Here is a 12,692-nt window from a genome sequence, read left to right on the forward strand (position 1 = left end):
CATTTATTAGAATAAAAAATATAATAAGTTAGTTTTAGAGATACCTGGAATAACATTTCAGGCTTCATTGAGCTTCAACATGCCTAGATCAGATCGTTTATGTAGTTAAATGGACATCATAGCCGTTGTTTTCCTTAAAATAAACTACTAATAAATCTTGGAATCAGAATTTTATTTACAAAAAAAAATCCTTTTGCTTCTCCCATAAGTCACCTTGAAGTAGCATTAATCAGGATAATTTTCTTCAGGCATGCTTATTCAAGGATAAACATTTGCCCTGAGGTTTTTAAAAGATGAGAAACATGATAGACATTAGTTTAAATCCATCAAGTAGAGAACAAGTACAGCTTGATGGTCTCTAGTAAAACTGATGGATATTATTTTTATTCTTGTTTTTGTTGTTGTGAGAGAGAGAGAGTGAGAGCAAGAGGGGAGAGGGTGTTGGGAAGGGCAGAGGGAGAGAATCTTAAGCAGACTCTGTGCTGAGCAGAAACCAATGTGGGACTTGATCTCACAAGATCATGACCTGAGGTAAAATCAAGAGTTGGACACTTAACTGAGCCACCCAGGTACCCCAAAACTGATGGAAATTCCTAAAGAGAAGCTTTCCAGTACTGTTAAGAAGGGGTACCCATGTTGAGGGGGAGGGAAAAAAAGCCAGTTGCAGAAGCTTACATACCACAAGACTCCATTCATACAACATTTTGAAGTAACAAAATTTTAGAAATGGAGGGTATGTTAGTAGTTGCTGGGAGTTGAGGAGAGGACATCATGGAAGGGAGATGGGTATGGTCATAGAAGCGCAACACAGAATCTGACAGTGTTGGAGTTGCTCAGTATCTTGACTCTGGTGGTAGATCAAAGAACCTCTACATGTTATGTTGAACTTAATATACACACACAGAAATGAGTACGAGTGGGAAATTTGAATAGGATAGATGGATCATAACAATGTCAGTATGTTAACTGTGACAGTATACTGTATTTGTATAAAATGTTACAATTTGGGGAGAAGTGGGCAGAGAGTATGAGGAATTTTTCTGTGTTTTTTCTTACAACTACATATGAACCTACCACTATCTCAAAAACATTTCAATTTAAAAAAACAAGAGTAACCAATAAAAGTAATCTATGGTATTAGAAGACAGGATAGAGGCTTTCTGTGAGAGTGAAGGGAATAATAACTAAGAACTCATGACAATGGCTTCTGAGAAATTCGTTTTTTAGTATTATGGGAGTTGGTTACATGGTATGTTCACTTTGTGAAAATTCTTCAAGTATTCTTACGATGTGTGCTTGTATGTTCTCTTTCTCCTCCATATACATATGTATATCTATGTATGTGTATATATAAGCATACATAAAAAAGAAAAGAGTAGACAGGGGCCAACAGGAGTGCAGAAAACTTACTTCTCTCTGTTGCTAGAACACTGTAAGTAGTTACCACTAGGCAGTCATAGAGAGACTTGAAATGCCACTGGGGGGATGTGGCCATCCAAATGATTGCTAGTCACATGCGTGATAAAATTGCTTTTGTACTCTGATGTAGACCTTTTGTAGAATGAAAATGTTCTAATAAAAATAGATTAGAATCCGTGACTATAGATAGATGCAAATCCTTTGTATGAACTTCAAAAGATGTTATTCAGTCCAATTTCTTCACTAGTTAGAACTGTGGCCAATTTTAGTTTAGTTGTAAACTGTACCATTTTTGCCTTTTTCACTAGAGGCTTATTTTCTGACTAAGCACTTCCTCTGTTTAAGTAAAAAAGGGGGAAAGAAGTCCCATTCCTCCCAGATCTCCTCTTATAACTAAAAACCCTCAGACATAACACAATGAAAGTTGGACACACTCTCTGAAAGGTAGACAGACAAGTGCTGACTGCCTAGGGACATTGGGCCTGTGAAACAACATGATGGTGAATTCCTGGATTTCCTTGTTGCCTCCCATATGTCCAGGCAGGGAGACATATAGGCAGGAACCTTCAGCCTGGCACAGGAATGCACAATAAAGGAGCTCCAAGAAGACCCTGTCCCTACAGCCAAAGGACTGGTGAGAAGATGGCCTAACCACAAAAAACCATTTTGGCAATACCTGCCCTACTCCAACCAAACACCAACAGAAAAAGCACACCACTACACCTGTGTTTTCAGTGGGATCAAGCAGGCGACTGATCTACATGTCCCACCCAACAGAATCAGGTGGTGATCCAGTTCCCAACCACATTGTCAGCAGGGTCCTGCCTCTAGCTGAGTCTCCTCCCCCCAGCAGCAGTGAGACCTAACAGAGCAGTGCAAAGCAGACAGTTATCCACCAGCTTTCACCCCAGCCTCAGTGAAGTCCAATGAAGAGCTGAGCTTTACCCTCAACCAACAGCAACAAAGCAGCAAGAGTCAAACTTCTGTTTCCTCTCCCTGGTGGCAGCAGAGCCCAGCAGGGAGCTGATCTTACACCCCCAATCTGAGGCAGCAAAGCAGTGGCAGTTGGTGCCCCACATTCACTAGGAAGGTGTCAGTGGGGCCCAGCAAAAAGCTGAACATACACATCCACCCAGACCTTATGCTAAACTTCAACAGGAGGAATGCCTGCCAAAAAAAAATGATGATTAAATAAGATCCGGAGTCTCATAATATCCAAAGTATCTGCAGTATGATACAAAATCACTCATTATACCTAAAACCAGGAAAATCACAATAGGGATGAGAAAAGACAATTGAGAAATGCCAGTGCTAAATTGAATCAGATGTTAGAACTATCTGACAAGGATTTTATAGCAGCCATCACACATGCGCACGCGCGCGTGCACACACACACACACACGCTTCAACAAGCATTATTAATTATCTTGAACCAAATGAAAAAATAGAAAATCTCAGCAAACATATAGAAGTTATAAAAAAGAATGAAATGAAAATTATGGAACTGAAAGATAGAATAACTGAAATAAATTCACTGGTTGGGCTCAGTAGTAGGGTGGAGATGATAGAGAATATAATCCGTAAACTTGAGGAATATCAGTAGCATTATTTATTCTGAACAACAGGAAGCAGACAGACCCAAAAAAAGTGAATAGAGCTTCAGGGATCCATGGACGGTAACAAAAGAGCTAACATTTGATCACTGCAGTACCAAAAGTAGAGAAAACAAGAACTAAAGAAAGTATTTGTAAGTAAATAATGACTGAAAACTTTCTAAATTAGCAAAAGGTATAAACCTATATACTCAAGAAACTAAGTGAACCCAAACAGGACAAACCAAAGAAATCCCTTCCAAAACAACATAATCAAACTTGTAAAAATTAAAGACAAAGAAAGAAACTTTGACATCATCCAGAGAGAAGCAATGCCTTTCTTATAGGGAACACCAATTCTAATTACTGCAGATTTCTCCTTTTTCATTTGAAACTCTGGAGGCCAGATGGAAATGGCATAGCATCTTTCCAACTACTGAAAGAAAGGAACTGACAACCTTGAATTCTATGTCCTCCAAAAAATATCTTTCAGAATGAAGGGGAAACAAAGACATTCTTGGGTGAGGCAAAACTAAAGGATTTTGTTTCTAGCAAATTTACCCATAAAAAGTGGATAAAGGAAGTTCTCTAAATAGAAATAAAATGATAACAAAGTCTTGAAACATCAGGAAGGAAAGGAGAACATCAGAATGGGTAAAAAATAGTAACTGTAATAGATTATCCTACTCCTTATGCATTTCTTAAATCATATTTGATGGTTGAAGCAAAAATTGCACCACTGGATATGGTGCTCAGTGTATGCTGAGGACAGATTTAAGACCTTACTTATTTATTTATTTTAGAAGTTTTATTTATATATGAAAGCGAGGGCAGGGGAGAGGGTAGGGACAGAAGGAGAGGGAGAACGAGAATCTCAAGCAGACTCCCTGCTCAGTGAGGAGCAAGAAGCAGGGCTTCATCCCAAGACCCCAAGAACACGATGTGAGCTGAAATCAGGAGTTGGACACTCAACATACTGAGCCACCCAGGCGCCCGAGACAATTATATTTTAAAAGGGTTGAGGCTCAGCATTCTTTATTGTCTGCATAGTGACTTCTCTCCAAAGACTGTAGTATGTAAAGAGAGAAAAAGAATAACTTCATAGTTATGAAATCTGAACTCAGCAGGTGACTAAGGTTAACATCAACAATGATAAAGTCACACTGATAGTATGTAGCCCTGATTTAAAAAAAAAAAAAAAAAAAGATGAAAATGGCCCTTCTGTCGCTTTCCTCCCAAGAACACATAACTCCTCTGACAACTGCAAGAAAAACATCAGACAAATCCCAGTTTGGAAACATTCTGCAAAATACCTGATGAGTCCTCCTTAAAGACATCAAAAAACAAGGCAAGTGTGAGAAACAGAGGAGCCTGATGAGATATGACTATATATTAGTTTCCCAGTATTTCCATAACAAATTACCTCAAACTAGGTGGCTTAAAGCAACAGAAATGTATTCTCTCAGTTCAGAAGGCCAGAAATCTGAAAGAAATGTGTCAGCAGGGTTGGTTCCTTCTGGAAGCTGGGAGGGAGAAGCTCTCCCATTCCTCTCTCCTAGCCTCTAGTGGTTGACAACATCTTTGGCATTCTATGGTTTATAGACGTATCACTTCAGTCTCTCCATCTTCACATCCTCTTTGTGTTTCTCTGTATTTTCTCCCCTTCTTAAAAGGATAATGAAATATTGTTAGCAGACTATATACTCAAAATCACAAATTTAGAAGAAATGGACCAGATCCTCAAAAACCACAAGTTACCAAAAGATAACAAAGATGACATAGTTTTGTAGCCTTTAAAGGAATTGAATCTTTAAAATTTTCCAAAAAAGAAATCTTCAAGTCCAGATGGTTTCACTGGAGAATTCTAGCAAATGTTTAAAAAATGAACACCAATTTACCACATTCTTTTACCAGAAAGTAGAAGAGGAATGGACACTACCTAACTCATTTTATGAAATTAGTATTGACCAGATACCAAAGACAATAAACAAACACTGAAGACTAATATCTCTCATGAACTTAGAGACAAAAGTCCTCAACAAAACATCAGCAAAGCTAATCCAGCGTATATTAAAGGAATTACAGTGACCAAGTGGGATTCATTTCAGGTATGCAAGTTTGGCTCAATATTTAGAAATTAATGTAGAATCCACCATTGGATTGGAGAAAAATCATATGATCATGTTAAATGATACAGAAGAAACATTTGACAAAATCCAATACCCATTCATGATAAAAACCCTCAGTTAACTAGGAAAAGGGAAGAACTTCCTCAACTTGATAAAGACCATCTACAAAAATCTACAGCTAATATTATATTTAACGATGAAAGATTGAACACTAGATCAAGAACACTACTTTTATTCAAATACTATTAGAAGATTAAGCCACTGCAATAAGACAAAAACAGAAAAGAAAAGGAAGGAAGGGAAGGCAAGGGAGGAAGGAGAAAAGGAAAAGGAGGAAGGAAGGGAGAAAGAGAAAGAAGAAAGAAAGGGAGGGAGGGAGGATGAAAAAGAAGAAAGAAAAAAAGGGAGGGAGAAAGAGAGAGAAAGAGAGTGAAAGAAAGAAAAAAGAAGGAAAGATAGATTGGTTGTAGGAGAGGAAAAAACTGCCCATAACAAAGTTCATTTTAAATTTACAGTTCACTGGTATTAAGTACATTCACATTATTGTATAATCATTAGCACCATCCATCTCCAGAAAGATTTTATCATTGCATACTCAGACTCTGTCCCCAGTAAACAGTAACTCCTCATTCCCCTCTCCCTCAGCCACTGGTAACTGCTCTTCTACTTTCTGTCTCTATGAATTTGACTATTCTAATAACTGAAAATTTTAAAGATTTATTTTAGAGAGAACAGAGGGGAGGGGCAGAGGGAGAGGGAAAGAAACCCAAGCAGACTCCCTGTTGATCATGGAGACAGATGCAGGGCTCGATCTCAGAACCCTGAGATCATGACCTGAGCCAAAACCAAGAGTTGGAGAGCTAACGAACTGAGCCACCCAGGCGAGAAGTACAAAAGCAATTCAGTGGATGAAAGGTAGCCTTTTTAACAAATGATAAATGGTGCTCTAGCAGTTGAACATCTATAGACAAAAAACCCACAATGGATCACAGACTTAAATGTAAAACTATAAAACTCTTAGAAAATAGCAAAGGAGAAAACCTCTGTGATGTCAGGCTTGTAAAGAGTTCTCAAAGTTGACATCAAAAGCATGATCCAGGTGTGTCTGGGTGGTTCAGTCAGTTGAGTGACCAACTCTTAATTTCAGCTCACGTCATGATCTTGGGGTCCTGAGATCAAGCCCTATGCTGGGCTCCATGCTCAACCGGGAGTCTGCTTAAGATTCTTTCCCTCTACCCCTTCCCCCATGCTTTCTCTCTCTAAAATAGAGAAATAAACCTTAACAAAAAAACCCAGCATGATCCATAAGAGGTAAAAATTGATAAATTGGACATCATCAAGATTGAAAACATACTGAAAGATTGAATGAGAAGGATGAAAAGACAAAGATACTTGCAAACTTCACTTCCAGTAAATGACTAGTATCTAGAATATAAAAGGAAAACTCAATACTCAAAAATAAGAAAGAAACAAGCTAATTTAAAGATGAGCAAGGGGTGCCTGGCTGGCTCAGTTAGTTAGTTGTCTGCCTTCGGCTCAGGTCATGATCCCAGGGTCCTGGGATGGAGCCCCACATTGGTCCCCTTGCTCAGCAGGGAGCCTGCTTCTCTCTCTCCCTCTGCCTGCCACCCTCGCTACTATGCTCTCTCTCTGTCAAATAAATAAACAAAATCTTAAAAAATAAATAAAAAATAAAAATGTATATCACTGGAGAGTATATATTGATACACATTTGCACATGAAAAGATGTTCAGTATCTTTAAAGATTAGGGAAATGCAAAGCCACAATGATATCATTAAACATCTCAGAATGGCTAAAATAAATAATAGTGAGGACACCAAATACTGGCAAAGATACAGAGATCTTTGGATCACTCATACATTGGTGGTGGCTGTAGTCATTCTGTAAAACTGTTTGGCAGTTTCTCATAAAACTAAATATGCCACAGCCATGTGACCCAGTTTTCACACTCATGGTTTGTTTTTTTTGTTTGTTTGTTTGTTTGTTTGTTTGTTTTTCAAATAATGCCTGCAGCCAATGTGGGGCTTGAACTCACAACTCAAAAGATCAAAAACAAACCTCAAAAGTCACATGCTCTATGGACTGAACCAGATAGGTGCCCCATGGACATATATCCCAAAGAAATGAAGATTATATTCACACAAAAACCTGTATGCAAATGCTTATAGCAACTTCATTTATAATAGTAAAATCTGGAAAAGAAACCCAGACTTTCTTCAACAGGTAAATAACAAACTGGCACATCCATGCCATTGTGTGCTACTGAGCAAATAAAATGCCACACCTTGGATGAATCTCCACCAATTTATGGTGATTGAAAAAAAAAAAAGCCAATACAAAAAGTTCTAAACTCTGTGTGTCCACTTATTTAACATTTTTGAAATGACAAACTTCTAGAAAATGTGGAATAGAGTGGAGGTTACCAGGGATAAGGGATGAGGGTAGGAAATGAGGATGAAGAGGGGGGTGAGTGGCTTATTACAGGGAAACAAGAGGGGACTGGTGGCGATGGAAATGTTTTGCATCTTGACTGAATCAATGTTGACATTCTGGTTGTGGTAATGCACTAGAGCTTTGCAAGATTTTACTACTAGGGAAAACTGAGTGAAGGGTACATAGGATCTATCTGTGCAGTTTCTTAAAACTATGAGCAAATCTACAATGATCCCAAATAAAAATGTTTAATTAAAGAAAATAGGCCACACATCTTTCTTCCTCACAAAGAACTGAGGTCAATATTTTTGAAAGTAACAAAACTGAAAGTCATTGCTCAGATAGGATGAAGATCAGCCAACTCTTCTACCGCAGCACTCTAGTCTGGGGTGGAGAAATTAAATTGGACAATTATTATCTCTGACTTGCTTTCACTATAGAGCAAAAATATGTAATGAAGTCAACATTAAGTAGCTTGAAAAGCTTTAGGCAAGTTCAGAAACATGGCACAGACAGAGGAGAGAATCCCATTCAATTTTTGGCAAGAAGAGAAATGAAATCTGACTTCTTTTGAGAGTAATGTGACCAATGACAAAGGCAGTATTAAACATGCAGCTGCTCCTTCACCAGCCTTGCTCTGTCTGTAACAGTCCTCTCTTAAATGAAGCTGACAGTTGTGGGTAGAATGGGCTCCAGGTTGCTGTAGGGCACAGCAGTGTCCATCTTGGTTTGGAATAGTCCCACCCTCCCTGTGCCTTGGATGCTTGGCCGTGTCAAACAAATGGAATTATTTATCATAACCTTGATCATAATAATGATTTGTGAGTGTATTTCATTCAAGGCAGAAGGAATTGTTGCCATGATATTTAAAGCACAAAATTACCTCAAATCATGGAAGAAGGTTAAATTACATTGCTTTTTTTTTCAGTCATGGTTCATCAGAATGCTTTAAGATTCAGAACCAACGGTTATATGAAATTGGAGGAAATATAGGTAAGCATTCTCTAACGGTTTTTACTCCTAAATTTTCTGATTACTCTAAAAGAAATATGATGCTATTATTGTAAAAGCATATTTTATGAGTTTCTTAAATATAAATTCAACATCAGTAAGTTTCTGAATTTTTAATTTCATATGAGAACAGTTGTATGGATTTTCTAAAATATTTTCAAAATTTAAATGTGGATATTTTAATTGATACGGAGCAGACTTTGGGGTCTTTTAAGTGTGCCTCAGAGTTGGAAAGTCGCTTCCTGGAGATCCCTGCAAAACAGAGAACATCATGGAACGTTGACACTGTGACACCTTTCTTGTTTAACTTCCCTGGTTTCATCCTCAGCCCAGGTTAATTCTTCCTATTTTCCTGAGGGGGAACAAAAAGGAAACCAACAGAAATTGCCTCTGCTTGCATCTGTGTCCTGCCTTCCCCTTTGTTCAGGTCTTCTGCTTGCCCTCCGCCCAGTCTGGATGAACCACGCCAGCTCCCACTGATGGCCAGCACCTCCACGTGTGCCTCACTTTGTGTTCCCACCTGTCACTCGGGGCCTTGCTTCAGCCCCCCCATTCTCCCCAGCATCATCAGCTTTTCCCTCCCAACTGCATCATTTCCAACTACATAAACATTTCTTGTAATATTCATCTTCACAAAACTCTCTCTCAAACCTACTTCCATTCCAGTGTTCTGCTTTACAGCAAGAACTCCTCAAATCCATTTTCTGTTCTCCAATTTCTTCCTCTTGTTCTCTCTCGAAACCACTCCAGTCAAGCATTACCCCACAACACTTCACCAAAATTGCTCTTGTTGAGGCACCAGAGAACTCTTATGTTGTGAAATCCAGTCATTCGTTCTGTCTTGATAACTGCCGGAGTTGATCTTTCCCTTCTTTGAAAACACACGTTCTTCACCTGGTTCAAGGACAACCTAAGCTTCTGGGTTTTGTCCCACTTCACTGGCAGCTCCTGAGTCTCTTTTGCCTGCTACTTCTCATCCTCTCAACCTTCAATGTGGAAAACTGTGGGGTCCGGCCTCGGAACTCTTCTACCTACACCTAACTTCCTTGGCGAGCTCAGTTCTTCTCATTGCTTTAAATGTACCCGCGGGCAGTTGCCTCTCAAGTTATATACAGACTTCCTCTCAGCACCAGCTTTGCAGATCCATTCACCAGGCACATTTTGCCTCGAGCCTTTGCATTTACTCTGACTTTTTCCCAGAATGCTTTCCTTTTGAGTGTTCATTTCTCACTCCCTCACCTCTCACAGGTGTTTGTCACTGTGTCACCTTCTCAAAGAGACCTTCCAGGATCTCACCTTCTCTAGGTGTGCCTTCCCAGCTTTGTTGTTCTCTCATGTTCTTATCACCACAAGACTTACTTTATATTATACTTGCTTATTTGCTGGTTGTCTTTATTTGCCCTCAGGGCAAATATTTTTCACTATCTCATGCCTCTCTGTAGCCCTTAGCCCCAGGAATAGTGCCTGGCATATAATAACTTCCAAGAAATATTTCATAAATGAATCAAGCAAGGAGTCAGATATTGGTGGTTTCATTTGAGACTTTGATATACATTTCAAACACACTGTACATAAAGATTTTCAAATGTATTTGCTTCATGGAATGATCTTTTTGTTGTCATCATTTCTAGATTTCCTGTCTGTGGGAATTGCATCTGTAGTAAAGAAACAAAATGACTATTCCTGAAGTGAACGTGATTTTAATTTTTTCTAGCCCTGGTCAAGTTACTGTCTGTAAAACCATTAGAGAGCATGCATTATTATATAAATGGCCATTTTATAAACTTAGACAGGTTCTTGCTGTATTTTCCTAATTTATGTGCTGAGTCTAGGGAATAATTTGCCGATAGCTGGTATATCTGTTTTTTCCCAGAGTTTGGCATGGGGTTTATTTGAAGTATTTCACAGTCAGAAAGAAACAAAGAAGGGAAGGAATAAGGCAGGCAGGCAGACTGGCTTTGCTAAAGAACCTTGAACATGTATCTACTTAACCTTTGGCTGAGAGAACTGTCTTGGCCTTATTTGAACCTTCCCAACACACACATGCACATGCACACATAGAAGTGTGCACTCTCGAAAACATTCTCTGATTTTCTCTTTCCTTTAGGGCAGCATTGCTTGGATCCAGATGCTTATATATTGGATATATATCATGTAAATCCTCAAGCAGAGTGGGTGATTAAACCCCAACCAAGTTTTTGAAATAACCCCCAAGATGGCACCTATCATGTATTATATGCCAAGAAGATTCTACATTTGGTAGGGAAAATAACAAGACTGTTTTTGACATGTTTGTTTCAATAACCCTCTTGGTGTTTCTCAGCCCAAGTGGCATCTCCCAGCATTGTCAACATGAACTGTGGAGGAGGAGGAGCTGGTTGACTGAGCTGAGGCTTTCTCCTATGGTTCCTTAATAATGGTGAAGGAAAGACACTGTGATTGTTCCAGAGGAAAGGCCAACCTAGTATATGGAACTCTATAATCATTTCTAGTACTTTGACTTCACAACAGAAATGAACTTCGTCTTATACCTAGAGATAAAAAATACTTCTTTATGTAGCAGATGCTACAAAACACAGACATGGAAGAGTCTTTGTTTTACTTGCGTTATATATATGTTGACCTTTTTGAACAAGAATGCCAGAAGTATCAATAATTTCTGCTCTGCAAAATAATTCAGATCTGCTTTTCAAAGGGAATCAGTTTCCAAAGTTATGCATCTAATATCCATGCCCTTGACTTGCTCCCAAATTGGAGGAGGATGAACTTCTGTTGAAAGAACACTGTATTGTTACATATGTTGTACTGTATTATGACTATCCGCATTCTGGTGCAAGTAAACATTTCTCTATTGTGGGTTATTGAAAATTTATATTTTTAAAGCTTGTTCTCTTATGAGCACAGGTTCCCATTGCAAAGGTTAGTTTGACAGAGGATGTTCTTATGCTTTCATAACCTTCTGTGTTGTTACTAGTCACAGACCTCTATCTTTTCATCATGAATATGGTGCTCAATGAAAAGCTTTCTCTGTGCCAGGCACAGATTTCCTTTCCTGATCAAACATATCATTTTTTTATATTTTACAACTGTAGATTGTCAATTCTGTAGCCCCAATTTAAAAATAGAGAATTGTCTTTATCCAACTGCTCTTCATCCAAAAGTACTGAAAAATACTCTTATATCCAGGTTTTATATGCTGTAAAAGCCAATTGTTTCTGTTCATCATTCATAGATTGGCCAAGCACTGTGGATTAGCCTCAGGCTTTAAAGTCAGATGTGTATTTGGTAAGCTGGAAACTGTCTTACTATGAAGATCCTGCAGAGCCATTTTTCAGACCTACAGTCGGTGAGAACACACAGTTCTCCCCAATCTAATGGAGAGCAAATCCACAATGTGCTGAAGGGTCAGACAGCTCTGCCTTTCATCTTAAGACTGCAGATATAGGTCTAAGGTTAGCTAGAAATGGGGACAGAGGTCTCATTTATCTTACATGCATGCTTTGGATTAGAATCCACAGATTGAGATTTCATTGAATTTATAATAATTTTAATGAGATTTTATGTCCAAATGATTCTCTTTTGCAGTTCAAACAGTAACGTTATAAATACAGAAAACATTTTACCAATGCTTTGGTAAAAAAGTGTTTTTACCAATGTTCCTACTTACCAATTCTCAAAACACGATATAATAATTTAAGCCCACATATAGAAGAAATCTTTTTTTTTTTTTTTAAGTAGGCTCCACACCCTGGGTGGAGCCCAACCCTGGGCTTGAACTCAGGATCCTGAGATCAAGACCTGAGCCAAACAAAATCAAGTGTCAGATGCTTAACCGACTGAGCCACCTAGGTACCCCTAGAAGAAATCTTTTATATGCAGCATTATTATGCCTTGATATCTCTAAAAACATTATTTATATTCAACATGTAGATAATTATGTTTCTGGCCATTAGGATTTTTTTATTTTTATAAAAAACTCAAATATCCATTCATTTTATTTGTTTGAGAATTTTTATTTCCTGTGCCTGAAAACCCATTAGAAGATAAACATGTGTCGTGTAGGTTTTTATATATTCCTACATTTCA

At 38.4% G+C, this 12,692-nt stretch overlaps 1 protein-coding gene across 8 annotated transcripts in view; it reads left to right on the forward strand.

Annotated features, from left to right (window-relative positions):
* ARHGAP28 (Rho GTPase activating protein 28) overlaps positions 1 to 12,358 on the forward strand; it is a 243,897-nt gene extending 231,539 nt beyond the window's left edge. For 6 of the 8 annotated variants that reach the window (XM_032875717.1, XM_032875716.1, XM_032875715.1 and 3 more), the window contains exons 17-18: positions 8,524 to 8,588; positions 10,714 to 12,357. In XM_032875717.1, coding sequence (XP_032731608.1) covers positions 8,524 to 8,588; positions 10,714 to 10,808 — 160 coding nt within the window. In that variant the 3' untranslated portion in view covers positions 10,809 to 12,357. Of the gene's footprint in view, positions 1 to 8,523; positions 8,589 to 10,713 lie in introns of all 8 variants that reach the window. The other 2 variants (XM_032875722.1, XM_032875721.1) reach the window with 2 other exon arrangements.
* Positions 12,359 to 12,692: the final 334 nt, after the last annotated feature.

Source organism: Lontra canadensis, unplaced genomic scaffold (genome assembly GCF_010015895.1).
Source record: "Lontra canadensis isolate GAN:19392208 unplaced genomic scaffold, GSC_riverotter_1.0 scaffold57, whole genome shotgun sequence".
NCBI classification, from domain to species: domain Eukaryota; kingdom Metazoa; phylum Chordata; class Mammalia; order Carnivora; family Mustelidae; genus Lontra; species Lontra canadensis.